General features: G+C 44.0%; 1 protein-coding gene across 1 annotated transcript in view; it reads right to left on the bottom strand.

The window, feature by feature from the left end:
- stag3 (STAG3 cohesin complex component) overlaps positions 1–14,598 on the bottom strand; it is a 51,862-nt gene that overhangs the window by 13,116 nt on the left and 24,148 nt on the right. The window contains exons 11-20 of the mRNA XM_014199154.3: positions 10,153–10,232; positions 9,824–9,931; positions 9,591–9,690; positions 3,876–3,990; positions 2,571–2,674; positions 2,340–2,432; positions 913–1,005; positions 473–673; positions 324–391; positions 43–130 (exon numbers count right to left, since the gene is read on the bottom strand). Coding sequence (XP_014054629.3) covers positions 43–130; positions 324–391; positions 473–673; positions 913–1,005; positions 2,340–2,432; positions 2,571–2,674; positions 3,876–3,990; positions 9,591–9,690; positions 9,824–9,931; positions 10,153–10,232 — 1,050 coding nt within the window. The remainder of the gene's footprint in view (positions 1–42; positions 131–323; positions 392–472; positions 674–912; positions 1,006–2,339; positions 2,433–2,570; positions 2,675–3,875; positions 3,991–9,590; positions 9,691–9,823; positions 9,932–10,152; positions 10,233–14,598) is intronic.

Genomic DNA, 14,598 nt, shown 5'->3' with positions numbered 1-14,598 from the left:
AGGTGTGTGTGTCAGTGAGTGTGTGTGTATACGGACACACACCTCTTTGTCGATGTCTCTGGACTCCACTCCACTCTTCAGCAGCTGAAAGCAGGGTTCAAACAGCTTCCATGAAGTCAGGTCCTTGGCACTGAAAACACACACCTCAGTATCAGTCTAACACCAATATGGCGCACGCGCGCACACACACACACACACACACACACACACACACACACACACACACACACCACACACACACACACACACACACACACACACACACACACACACACACACACACACACACACACACACACACACACACACACACACTAGTGTACCTGCTGAAGGCTGCGACCCTCGTCAGGGCAGTAGCAGCACTGTACACCTCATCTTCATCAGCAGTGCCCTGAGCACGGAGATAGATGGAGGGATAGAACATCATCAACATGCTTCAAGAGTGTGTGTGTGTGTGTGTGTGTGTGTGTACCTGCAGCAGCTCGTTGAGGTGGGAGCTGAAGCGGTCGGTCAGACTGTCCAGTAGCTGGCTGACGACCAGGTCGGCACGGCCGGAGAAGGTGTACTTGTCGTGGCAGAGGGCACACGCCACGCGAGCACACGCCTCCAAAACACCAGACTCCGTGTGCTTCTCCACGATGCCACACACCTGGGCCAGCAGCAGATCCAGATACTGAAGGGGGAGATGGGGGGGGAATAAACAGAGAAGTTGCACTTGAGTCCAAGTCATGTGACTTGAGTTGACAACCCTTGTGTAATGTTATACTTTAGCCTACAAGGGGAGCAGCTGTGTAAAGGGTGCTCTCTCTGCCAGCGATTCTCAACTGGTGGGTCGAGGGAGGTATTGAGTGGGAGAAAATAGGAGTAGTGTCCGAGTAAAAAAATATATCTCTCGTACTCTCTCTCTCTCACCTTCTCCAGTCTACCAGTGCTGCTGTAGGTCTCCAGGTCAAAATGAAGCGGAGCCTTCAGAAGGCAAGTCACTTTCTCCACGTCCGCCGAGTACTGTGTGACAAAATTACAAAACAATTTGAAAAAAGATTAGAATCAGAAATATGTTAGTAACATCAAATAGCCATGGTGATCAAGTCACACATCCATAAAAACCCCTGAAATAACTCAATCATTAAAAAACCAGTCCTAAAACATAATATATGAACTATACAGGGCCTTCAGAAAGTATTTAGACCCCTTGACTTTTTCCACATTTTGTTACGTTACACAGTGGCCTCTGTCATTCTTAAATGGAAGAAGTTTGGAACCACCAAGACTCTTCCTAGAGCTGTCCGCCCAGCCAAACTGAGCAATCGTGGGAGAAGGGTCTTGGTCAGGGAGGTGACCAAGAACCCGATGGTCACTCTGACAGAGCTCCAGAGTTCCTCTGTGGAGATGGGAGAAGGACAACCATTTCTGCAGCACTCCACCAATCAGGCCTTTATGGTAAAGTGACCAGACGGAAGCCACTCCTCAGTAAAAGGCACATGACAGCCCACGTGGAGTTTGGCAAAAGGCACCTAAAGACTCTCAGACCATGAGAAACAAGATTCTCTGGTCTGATGAAACCAAGATTGAACTCTTTGGCCTGAATGCCAAGCATCATGTCTGGAGGAAACCTGGCACCCTACGGTGAAGCATGGTGGTGGCAGTATTATACTGTGGGGATGTTTTTCAGCCACAGGGACTGGGAGACTAGTTAGGATCGAGGCAAAGATGAACAGAGCAAAGCACAGAGATCCTTGATGAAAACCTGCTCCAGAGTGCTCAGAACCACAGACTGGGGCGAAGGTTCACCTTCCAACAGGACAATGACCCTAAATACACAGCCAAGACAACGCAGGGGTGGCTTCGGGACTTGAACACTATCGAACATCTCTGGAGAGACCTGAAAAGCAAGGCTTGCCATCGAACCTGACAGAGCTTGAGAGGATCTGCAGAGAAGAATGGGAGAAACTCCCCAAATACAGATGTGTCAAGCTTGTAGTGTCATACCCAATAAGACTCAAGGCTGTAATCGCTGCCAAAGGTGCTTCAACAAAGTACTGAGTAAAGGGTCTGAAACCTTATGTAAATGTGATTTTACATTTTTAATAAATAAGCAAACCTTTATAAAAACCTGTTTTTGCTTTGTCATTCTGGGTTATTGTGTGTAGATTTATGAGGATTAAAAAATATATATATTTTTTTTAGAATAAGGCTGTAACCTAAACATTTTTGGAAAAAGTCAAGGGGTCTGAATACCTTCCCTGGTATATGTGTTGATGGGTTTGAGTGACAGGTGTGTTAGGATCCATTTCTAATGGTTTATCATGCAGCGGTATCAAGATACTCTTTGTCACTACCTTGGCCAGCAGCTGGGGCAGGAGGGTGATAAAATGGGTGGTGATGCGTCTCTTGTCCTGGGCTTGGGTCTTCTTATCCTTCATGCTCAGGATCTAAAAAAAAATATATATTTTTTTTAAATTTAAAATCAAAATAATTAAAAATAAAAACACGCACGCACTCTCGTCAATGCAATTTAGTGACCCTGCAGTCTTTTTCCTGTCTGATGGTTTAGTGTTGGTGGTGGTCACCTTCTTGGCCTGAGCTCTTCCTACAGGCGGGTGTCCTTCAGCTGCCTGTCTGACAGCACACATCATCAACTCTATCAACGCCCCCTCCTCCTCATCCACCAGACCTGACACACAGAGAGAGCGAGGGGGAGGGATGGGGAGGAAGATGGAAGGAGGGATGGAGGGGGGAGAGAATGAGGGAAGGAGAACGAGGTGAGGGATAGAAAGAGGACAGTCGGGGAAGGAGGGAGAGGGAAGAAAGAGAAGAGGGAGGGAAAAAGATGAGGGCATTCGAGGAAAGAAAAGCAGAAAAGAAGAAGAGGGGGCAAGGGTAGAGAGTGAACATTTTTTACCAGTGGTTTACAAAAACAATGTCCATTACCAGTGGTTTACAAAGACAATGTCCATTACCAGTGGTTTACAAAAACAATGTCCATTACCAGTGGTTTACAACAACAATGTCCATTACCAGTGGTTTACAACAATAATGTCCATTACCAGTGGTTTACAGCAACAACGTCCATTACCAGTGGTTTACAACAATAATGTCCATTACAAGTGGTTTACAAAGACAATGTCCATTACCAGTGGTTTACAAAAACAATGTCCATTACCAGTGGTTTACAACAATAATGTCCATTACCAGTGGTTTACAACAATAATGTCCATTACCAGTGGTTTACAGCAACAACGTCCATTACCAGTGGTTTACAACAATAATGTCCATTACCAGTGGTTTACAAAGACAATGTCCATTACCAGTGGTTTACAAAAACAATGTCCATTACTAGTGGTTTACAAAAACAATGTCCATTACCAGTGGTTTACAACAATAATGTCCATTACCAGTGGTTTACAGCAACAACGTCCATTACCAGTGGTTTACAACAATAATGTCCATTACCAGTGGTTTACAAAAACAATGTCCATTACCAGTGGTTTACAAAAACAATGTCCATTACCAGTGGTTTACAACAATAATGTCCATTACCAGTGGTTTACAAAAACAATGTCCATTACCAGTGGTTTACAAAAACAATGTCCATTACCAGTGGTTTACAGCAACAATGTCCATTACCAGTGGTTTACAAAAACAATGTCCATTACCAGTGGTTTACAGCAACAACGTCCATTACCAGTGGTTTACAGCAACAACGTCCATTACCAGTGGTTTACAGCAACAACGTCCATTACCAGTGGTTTACAACAACATGTCCGCTCACAATTTGCTCAGAATAACTGATCATTTAGGAGCTATGAGTGATTGAAATGCAACGTTTCGACCGGCATGGTCGTTGTCAGGTAAACATTAAACCAACTCTGTACCTTGTCCCTGGTCAGCCTCCTGTACCAGCAGTGATGTCATGGTGTCCCAGTCCCTCAGCTCAGAGCCTGCTACACCCCATAGACTGTCCACCAGGTAGGCCCCATGCTCATGGAACTGACACAGAGACAGGGGGAGGGAGGGAGATTCAGAAACATCGAAAGGGAGAAAAGAGGGGGAGGAATGAAAGGGAGAGTATGTTATCAGTAAATTCCGGAACTAAACTGACATTTTCAATGACCTAATAAACTGAAAAGGAAAAGCTATTTATTTCAAACGTTTTTATAATATTTGTATTAATTAAGCCAGGCAAAAGTGTTTGACCCAGAAACTGTATTGAATATGAGACACAGGAGAGAGAGACACAGGTGAGAGAGACACAGGAGAGAGAGACACAGGAGAGAGAGACACAGGAGAGAGAGACACAGGAGAGAGAGAGACAGGAGAGAGAGAGACACACACAGGAGAGAGGCGCGACAGGAGAGAGAGCGCGACAGGAGAGAGAGACAGGAGAGAGAGACACAGGAGAGACAGGGGGGAGAGAGAGAGAGGGCCTACAGCAGCACCTAGATATTCAGCACAGATTCTAAACATCAGCACCACAGGCATCTTCCACAAAGCTGTGAACGAGCTGAGAGACAAGGCAAAAGGGGCCTTCTATGCCATCAAAGGGAACATAAAACTTGACAGACCAATTAGGATCTAGCAAAAAATACATGAATCAGTTATAGAACCCATTGCCCTGTATAGTTGTGAGGTCTGGAGTCCACTCATCAACCAAGAATTCACAAAATGGAACAAACACCAAATTGAGACTCTGCATGCAGAATTCTGCAAAAATGTCCTCTGTGTACAACATAAAACACCAAATAATGCATGCAGAGGAGAATATGGCCGATACCCACTAATTATCAAAATCCAGAAAAGAGACTCCCAAACATTACATAACAAAGCCATCACCTACAGAGAGATGAACCTGGAGAAGAGTCCCCTAAGCAAGCTGGTCCTGGGGATCTGCTCACAAACAGACCCCACAGAGCCCCAGGACAGCAACACAATTAGACCCAACCAAATCACAAGAAAGCAAAAAGTCAATTATTTGACACATTGGAAAGAATTAACAAAAAAACCGAGCATACTATAATGCTATTTGCCCGTAACAGTGACTGACCCAAACTTAAGAAAAGCCTTGACTATGTACAGACTCAGTGAGCATAGCCTTAATATTGAGAAAGGTCGCTGTAGGCCAACCTGGCTCTCAAGAGAAGACAGGATATGTGCACACTACCCATTTACATTTAAGTCATTTAGCAGACGCTCTTATCCAGAGCGACTTACAAATTGGTGCATTCACCTTATGATATCCAGTGGAACAACCACTTTACAATAGTGCATCTAAATATTTTAGGGGGGGTGCGGGGGGGTTAGAAGGATTACTTTATCCTATCCCAGGTATTTCTTAAAGAGGTGGGGTTTCAGGTGTCTCCGGAAGGTGGTGATTGACTCCGCTGTCCTGGCGTCGTGAGGGAGCTTGTTCCACCATAGGGGTGCCAGAGCAGCGAACAGTTTTGACTGAGCTGAGCGGGAACTGTGCTTCCTCAGAGGTAGGGGGGCCAGCAGGCCAGAGGTGGATGAGCGCAGTGCCCTCGTTTGGGTGTAGGGACTGATCAGAGCCTGAAGGTACGGAGGTGCCGTTCCCCTCACGGCTCCGTAGGCAAGCACCATGGTCTTGTAGCGGATGCGAGCTTCAACTGGAAGCCAGTGGAGAGAGCGGAGGAGCGGGGTAACGTGAGAGAACTGGCTGCGGCGTTCTGGATGAGTTGTAGGGGTTTAATGGCACAGGCAGGGAGCCCAGCCAACAGTGAGTTGCAGTAATCCAGACGGGAGATGACAAGTGCCTGGATTAGGACCTGCGCCGCTTCCTGTGTGAGGCAGGGTCGTACTCTGCGAATGTTGTAGAGCATGAACCTACAGGATCGGGTCACCGCCTTGATGTTAGTGGAGAACGACAGGGTGTTGTCCAGGGTCACGCCAAGGTTCTTAGCACTCTGGGAGGAGGACACAATGGAGTTGTCAACCGTGATGGCGAGATCATGGAACGGGCAGTTCTTCCCCGGGAGGAAAAGCAGCTCCGTCTTGCCAAGGTTCAGCTTGAGGTGGTGATCCGTCATCCACACTGATATGTCTGCCAGACATGCAGAGATGCGATTCGCCACCTGGTCATCAGAAGGGGGTGGAAATGAGGTGGAAACTGAGCTGCACTTCCTAACCTCTTGACAAATGTATGACCATATTAGAGACACATTTCACTCAGATTACACACATCCACAAAGAATTAGAAAACATACCCAGTTTTGATAAATTCCCATGTCTTTTGGGTGAAATACCACAGTGTGCAATCACAGCAGCAAGATTTGTGACCTGTTGCCACAAGGAAAGGGCAACCAGTGAAGAACAAAAACCATTGCTAATATAACCCATATTTATGTTTATTTATTTTCCCTTGTACTTTAACTATCTGCACATAATATGACCTTTGAAATGTCTTTATTCTTTTGTAATTCTTGTGAGTGTAATGTTTACTTCTCAATTTTATTGTTTACTTAACTTTTGTTAATTATCTAGTTCACTTGCTTTGGCAATGTTAACATATGTTTCGCATGCCAATAAAGCCCTTCAATTGAATTGAGAGAGAGACAGGAGAGAGAGCGCAGCATATTTCTTCAATTCAATTCGCTTTACTGGCATGACGGAACAATGTACACTACGGTTCAAAAGTTTGAAGTCACTTAAAAATGTCCTTGTTTTCCATGAAAACATACATGAAATGAGTTGCAAAATTAATAGGAAATATAGTCAAGATGTTGACAAGGTTATAAATTATGATTTTTAATTGAAATAATAATTGTGTTGACTGTGCTGGCTACTCCATTACAGACAGAATACCACCTGACTGCTTCTTCCCTAAATAGTTCTTGCATAGTTTGGAGCTGGTCTTTGTCCTGTTTTAGGAGGAAATTGGTTCCAATTAAGCGCTGTCCACAGGGTATTGCATGGCGTTGCAAAATGCCTTCCTTCTTCAAGATCCCTTTTACCCTGTACAAATCTCCCACTTTACCACCAAAGCACCACCAGACCATCACATTGCCTCCACCATCTTTTCATTTTTCTATGTCTCACGAATGTTCTTCCTTGTGATCCGAACACCTCAAACACTTTTTTCCAATCTTCCTCTGTCCAGTGTCCGTGTTCTTTTGCCCATCTTAATATTACATTTTTATTGGCCAGTCTGAGATATGACTTTTTCTTTGCAACTCTGCCTAGAAGGCCAGCATCCTGGAGTCACCGCTTCACTGTTGACGTTGAGACTGGTGTTTTGCGGGTACTATTTAATGAAGCTGCCAGTTGAGGACTTGTGAGGCGTCTGTTTCTCAAACTAAACACTATAATGTACTTGTCCACTTGTTCAGTTGTGCACCGGGGCCTCCCACTCTTCTTTCTATTCTGGTTAGAGCCAGTTTGCGCTGTTCTGTGAAGGGAGTAGTACACAGCGCTGTACGAGATCGTCAGTTTCTTGGCAATTTCTCGCATGGAATAGCCTTAACCTCTTACATCTAGACGTTCCGCTAGCGGAACACCTGCTCCAATATCCAACGATGGGCGTGGCGCAAATACAAACTCCTCTAAAATCAGAAAACTTCAATTTTTCAAACATATGACTATTTTACAGCATTTTAAAGACAAGACTCTCGTTAATCTAACCACACTGTCCGATTTCAAAAAGGCTTTACAGCGAAAGCAAAACATTAGATTATGTCAGCAGAGTACCCAGCCAGAAATAATCAGACACCCATTTTTCAAGCTAGCATATAATGTCACAAAAAACAAAACCACAGCTAAATGCAGCACTAACCTTTGATGATCTTCATCAGATGACAACCCTAGGACATTATGTTATACAATGCATGCATGTTTTGTTCAATCAAGTTCCTATATCAAAAACCAGCTTTTTTACATTAGCATGTGACGTTCAGAACTAGCATACCCCCCGCAAACATCCGGTGAATTTACTAAATTACTCACGATAAACGTTCACAAAAAACATAACAATTATTTTAAGAATTATAGATACAGAACTCCTCTATGCACTCGATATGTCCGATTTTAAAATAGCTTTTCGGTGAAAGCACATTTTGCAATATTCTCAGTAGATAGCCCAGCCATCACGGCTAGCCATTTAGACACCGACCAAGTTTAGCCCTGACCAAACTCCGATTTACTATTACAAAAGTTTGATTACCTTTGGTGTTCTTCGTCAGAATGCACTCCCAGGACTGCTACTTCAATAACAAATGTTGGTTTGGTTCAAAATAATCCATAGTTATGTTCAAACAGCGGCGTTTTGTTCGTGCGTTCAAGACACTATCCGAAGTGTAAATAAGGGTCACGAGCATGGCGCAATTCGTGACAAAAGATTTCTAAATATTCCATTACCGTACTTCGAAGCATGTCAACCGCTGTTTAAAATAAATTTTTATGCAATTTTTCTCGTAAAAAAGCGATAATATTCCGACCGGGAATCTGCGTTTAGGTAAACAGACGAAAGAAAGAGCATGGGGTCGACGCGGGCACGCGCCTGAGTCTCACAGTACTGTAACCAGCCACTATCCAAACGCGCTACTTTTTTTCAGCCAGAGCCTGCAAAGCCACGATTCAGCTTTTTGCCGCCTTCTGAGAGCCCATGGGAGCCGTAGGAAGTGTCACGTAACAGCAGAGATCCTCTGTAATGGATAGAGATAATCAAGAAGGGCAAGAAATTGTCAGACAGGGCACTTCCTGCATGGAATCTTCTCAGGTTTTGGCCTGCCAAATGAGTTCTGTTATACTCACAGACACCATTCAAACAGTTTTAGAAACTTTGGAGTGTTTTCTATCCAAAGCTAATACTTATATGCATATTCTAGTTTCTGGGCAGGAGTAATAATCAGATTAAATCCGGTACGTTTTTTATCCGGCTGTGAAAATACTGCCCCCTAGCCATAACAGGTTAATTTCTCAGAACAAGAATAGACTGATGAGTTTCAGAAGAAAGTTCTTTGTTTCTGGCCATTTTGAGCCTGTAATCGAACCCACAAAGGCCGATGCTCCAGATACTCAACTAGTCTAAAGAAGGCCAGTTTTACTGCTTCTTTAATCAGAACAACAGTTTTCAGCTGTGCTAACATAATTGCAAAAGGGTTTTCTAAAGATCAATTAGCCTTTTAAAATGATAAACTTCGAACACAGGAGTGATGGTTGCTGATAATGGGCCTCTGTACGCCTGTGTAGATATTCCATAGAAAATCTGCCGTTTACAGCTACAATAGTCATTTACAACATTAACAATGTCTACACTGTATTTCTGATAAATTTGATGTTATTTCAATGGACAAAGAAATGTGCTTTTCTTTCAAAAACAAGGACATTTCTAAGTGACCCCAAACCTTTGAACAGTGGTGTACATATTGCCAAAGCTTATTTTGGAGATTTACAATATTAACATAATTAAAATAACAATAATCAATATTGTCAACTGGACAACAGTAACAACAATAATTAAGGGTCAAAATAACCATACATTGAACAATAACAATAAGCATTGAGGTGTACAGCTTGGTTGGTCTGTCAGACTCTGTCCCTCATCTTATGGCAGGCAGCAATGTAGTAGTACGCTTTACCTCACTCTGGATGTAAAAGGTGACCAGCAGGTTGAAGAAGGAGGCCCGGCGACTGCCCATGTCTGCCTCCTGTGGCTCGCTGCTCATTGCACTACACAGCCTGACACACACAAGATAGATTGATATTTTTAAGTGAAAGTGGTAGGGATGGCTAGAGGATAAAGGGATATCATGTGGGACGGAGAGAGGATGGAGAGAGTTAGAGATGGTTTAAGGATGGAGAGATGACTGACTTGTGGTAGAGGAAGGCACCAGCAGCAGATGCCAGGCCTCTGCGGGAGGCAAACACCAAAGGATACACATGGCTACACTCCTCCTCGGACAAGCCCTCCTCTGTCCTTCTGCGCACACACACACATTATTTACAGAGTAAATGCCACACACTCCCGCATGAGCATACACATCAATCTACTACTGTGTGAACCAAAAAATAAACACATACAAGAAATTCACATAGCCACAACACAGTTACACACTACAGAATTCCATAACGGCAAACACTTGCTGGCAGACGTTCTCACACACACACACACACACACACACACACACACACACACCTCACTGTTGGAGGAGCAGCAGCAGCTGGACAGCTTCCACCGCCACGTCTGGGTCCTTGTCTAGCACCATGCAGAGCATCCTCTCCTAAACAGAAACACACACACACACACACACACACACACACACACACACACACACACACACACAAAGACAACAGAAAGGATGGAGCTGTCCAATTTCACTAAGCCAAGGAATAAACAGCCACTATCTCATGCAACACATGGGGCTTGAAGGGGTTTATGAAGCCATTTGAACTGACATGTTTGAGAATTGACTATTAACCATCTGTTCTAAACACAAACAAAACCTGCAAACTGCAATATGTACAGAGTTAAAATACCACAAATTAGGGTTGTCACGATACCAGTATCGCGATATTCGGAAGTATCGCGGCAAGGAAACAAAACATGAAGCAGATTTATTTTCTTGAAGAAAACAGTCCTAATGTTAGAAACAAGCAGCATTATGTTGTCACCTAGAGTAACATTAGTTCAATTGGCAAGCAATAGCACCCACAATTTACATACAGTAGGTTTTAATAGGACCATCGAGTTTAGTCTAATTCCTGTTTTCAAATCAAATTGTATTAGTCACATGTGATCAAATACAACAGGTGTACTAGACCATACAGTGAAATGCTTACTTACAAGCCCCTAACCAACAATGCAGATTAAAAAAAATATGAGTAAGAATAAGAAATAAAAGTAACAAGTAATTAAAGAGCAGCAATAAAATAGCAATAGCGAGACTATACACGGGGGGGGGGTACTGGTACAGGCTCAATGTGCGGGGGCACCGGTTAGTTGACACAATAAGCACATGTAGGTAGTTATTAAAGTGACTATGCATAGATGATAATAACAGAGAGTAACACCGGTGTAAAATAAAGGGGGGGGGGGGGGGGGGGGGGCGCAATGCAAATAGTCTGGGTAGCCATTTGATTAGCAGTTCAGGAGTCTTATGGCTTGGGGGTAGAAGCTGTTTAGAAGCCTCTTGGACCTAGACTTGGTGCTCCGGTACCGCATTACGTGCAGGAGCAGAGAGAAATATATGACTAGGATGACTGGAGTCTTTGACAATTTTTAGGGCCCTCCTCTGCCTAGTATATAGGTCCTGGATGGCAGGAAGCTTGGCCCCAGTGATGTACTGGGCCGTATAAACTACTCTCTGTAATGCCTTGCGGTCGGAGGCTGAGCAGTTGCCATACCAGACAGTGATGCAACCAGTCAGGATGCTCTCGATGGTGCAGCTGTAGAACCTTTTGAGGATCTGAGGACCCATGCCAAATCTTTTCAGTCTCCTGAGGAATAGGTTTTGTTGTGCCCTCTTCACGACTGTCTTGGTGTGCTTGGACCATGTTAATTTGTTGGTGATGTGGACACCAAGGAACTTGAAGCTCTCAACCTGCTCCACTACAGCCCCATCGATGAGAATGGGGGCGTGCTCTGTCCTCTTTTTGCTGTAGTCCACAATCATCTCCTTCGTGTTGATCATGTTGAGGGAGAGATTGTTGTTCTGGCACCACACGGTCATGTCTCTGACCTCCCTAAAGGCTGTCTCGTTGTTGTCGGTGATCAGGCCTACCACTGTTGTGTCATCAGCAAACTTAATGATGGTGTTGGAGTCATGCCTAGCCGTCCAGTCATGAGCGAAAAGTGAGTACAGGAGGGGACCCAGCACGCACCCCTGAGGGGCCCCTGTGTTGAGGATCAGCGTGGCGGATGTGTTGTTACCTACCCACACCACCTATGGGCGGCCCGTCAGGAAGTCCAGGATCCAGTTGCAGAGGGAGGTGTTTAGTGCCAGGGTCCTTAGTTGAGTGATGAGCTTTGAGGGCACTATGGTGTTGAACGCTGGGCTGTAGTCAATGAATAGCATTCCCACATAGGTGTTCCTTGTGTCCAGGTGGGAAAGGGCAGTTGGGAGTGCAATAGAGATTACATCATCTGTGTCTGTTAGGGCACAAATTGGAGTGGGTCTAGGATTTCTGGGATAATGGTGTTGATGTGAGCCATGACCAGCCTTTCAAAGCACTTCATGGCTACAGACGTGAGTGCTACAGGTCGGTTGTCATTTAGGCAGGTTACCTTAGTGTTCTTGGGCACACGGACAATGATGGTCTGCTTAAAACATGTTGGTATTACAGACTCGGACAGGGAGAGGTTGAAAATGTCAGTGAAGACACTTGCCAGTTGGTCAGCGCATGCTCGCAGTACACGTCCTGGTAATCCATCTAGCCCAGAGGCCTTGTGAATGTTGAATGGTTTAAAGGTCTTACTCACATCGGCTGCGGCTGCGTGATCACACAGTCATCCGGTTCAGCTGGTGCTCTTATGCATGTTTCAGTGTTACTTGCCTCGAAGCGAACATAGAAGTAGTTTAGCTCGTCCGGTGGGCTTCTGTCACTGGGCAGCTCTCAGCTGTGCTTTCCTTTGTAGTCTGTAAGGGTTTGCAAGCCCTGCCACATCCGACGAGCGTCAGAGCCGGTGTAGTACGATTCGATATTAGTCCTGCATTGACTATTTGATGGTTCGTTGGAGGGCATAGCAGGATTTCTTATAAGCTTCCGGGTTAGAGTACCGCTCCTTGAAAGCGGCAGCTCTAGCCTTTAGCTCAGTGCGGATCCATGGCTTCTGGTTGGGGTAAGTACGTACGTACAGTCACTGTGGGGGGGGACATCATTGATGTACTTATTGATGAAGCAAATGACTGATGTGGTGTACTCCTCAATGTCATTGGAGGAACAGCGGAACATATTCCAGTCAGTGCTTGCAAAACAGTCCTGTAGCTTAGCATCTGCTTCATCTGACCACTTTTTTACTGATTTGAGTCACTGGTGCTTAATGCTTTAATTTTTGTTTGTAAGCAGGAATCAGGAGAATAGAATTATGGTCAGATTTGCAAAATGGAGGGCGAGGGAGAGCTTTGTATTTTTTTATTTACATTTCTTTCTTTAATTTAATTTTACCTTTATTTAACTTCTTTGGGATAGGGGGCGGTATTTTGACGTCCGGATGAAAAGCGTGCCCAAAGTAAACTGCCTGCTACTCAGGCCCAGAAGCTAGGATATGCATATAATTGGTAGATTTGGATAGAAAACACTCTAAAGTGTCTAAAACTGTTAAAATAATGTCTGTGAGTATAACAGAACTGAAATGGCAGGCGAAACCCCTAGGACACACCATCCTCCCCCAAAAAATGTCATCCTACCACTGATTTCAATGGCCGGCACTTTTATAATAAGGCAAAATCGTGCCCGATTGCATTTCCTAGGGCTTCCACTAGATGACAACAGTCTTTAGAAAGAGTTTCAGGCTGGTTTTTGGAAAAATTAGCCAGAAATTGTAGTTTTTCTAGGTGGCTCCCATTCTGGCTGTAGCGTTTCCAAGCACGTGAATGCGAGTGCGTTCTTTGGTATTTTTCTCCGGTAAAGACAATAACGATTCTCTGTCTTAAATTGTATCATTTATTTGCGTATTAGGGTACCTATTGTCTGATTATAAACATTGATTGACTTGTTAGGATAAGTTTACTGGTAACGTTTAGGATTCATTTTGTATGCATTTTGAAGGAGGGAAACCGAGTGGATTATTGACTGAAGCGCGCCAGCTAGACTGAGTTTTTATGGATATAAAGGACATTATAGAACAAAAGGACCATTTGTAAATTAACTGGGACCTTTTGGAGTGCCAACAGAAGAAGATCTTCAAAGGTAAGGCAAATATTATATCGCTATTTCTGACTTTCGTGTCGCAATTCCCTGGTTGAAAATGATTTGTTATGCATTTGTGTACTGGGCGCTGTCCTCAGATAATCGCATGGTTTGCTTTCGCTGTAAAGCCTTTTTGAAATCTGACACGGCGGCTGGATTAACCTCTCTAGGGCCGGCGGGACGAAATCGTCCCACCTACGTAACAGCCAGTGGAATCCTGTGGCGAGTTATTCAAATACCTTAGAAATGCGATTACTTCAATTTCTCAAACATATGACTATTTTACAGCATTTTAAAGACAAGACTCTCGTTAATCTAACCACACTGTCCGATTTCAAAAAGGCTTTACAACGAAAGCAAAACATTAGATTATGTCAGCAGAGTACCCAGCCAGAAATAATCAGACACCCATTTTTCAAGCTAGCATATAATGTCACAAAAACCCAGAAGACAGCTAAATGCAGCACTAACCTTTGATGATCTTCATCAGATGACACACCTAGGACATTATGTTATACAATACATGCATGTTTTGTTCAATCAAGTTCATATTTATATCAAAAACCAGCTTTTTACATTAGCATGTGACGTTCAGAACTAGCATACCCCCCGCAAACATCCGGTGAATTTACTAAATTACTCACGATAAACGTTCACAAAAAGCATAACAATTATTTTAAGAATTATAGATACAGAACTCCTCTATGCACTCGATATGTCCGATTTTAAAATAGCTTT

This window comes from Salmo salar, chromosome 05, assembly GCF_965601325.2.
Source record: "Salmo salar chromosome 05, fSalSal1, whole genome shotgun sequence".
Classification (NCBI taxonomy): Eukaryota; Metazoa; Chordata; class Actinopteri; order Salmoniformes; family Salmonidae; genus Salmo; species Salmo salar.
The sequence above is the reverse complement of the archived record's forward strand: the minus strand, read 5'-3'. Positions and strand labels throughout refer to the sequence as shown.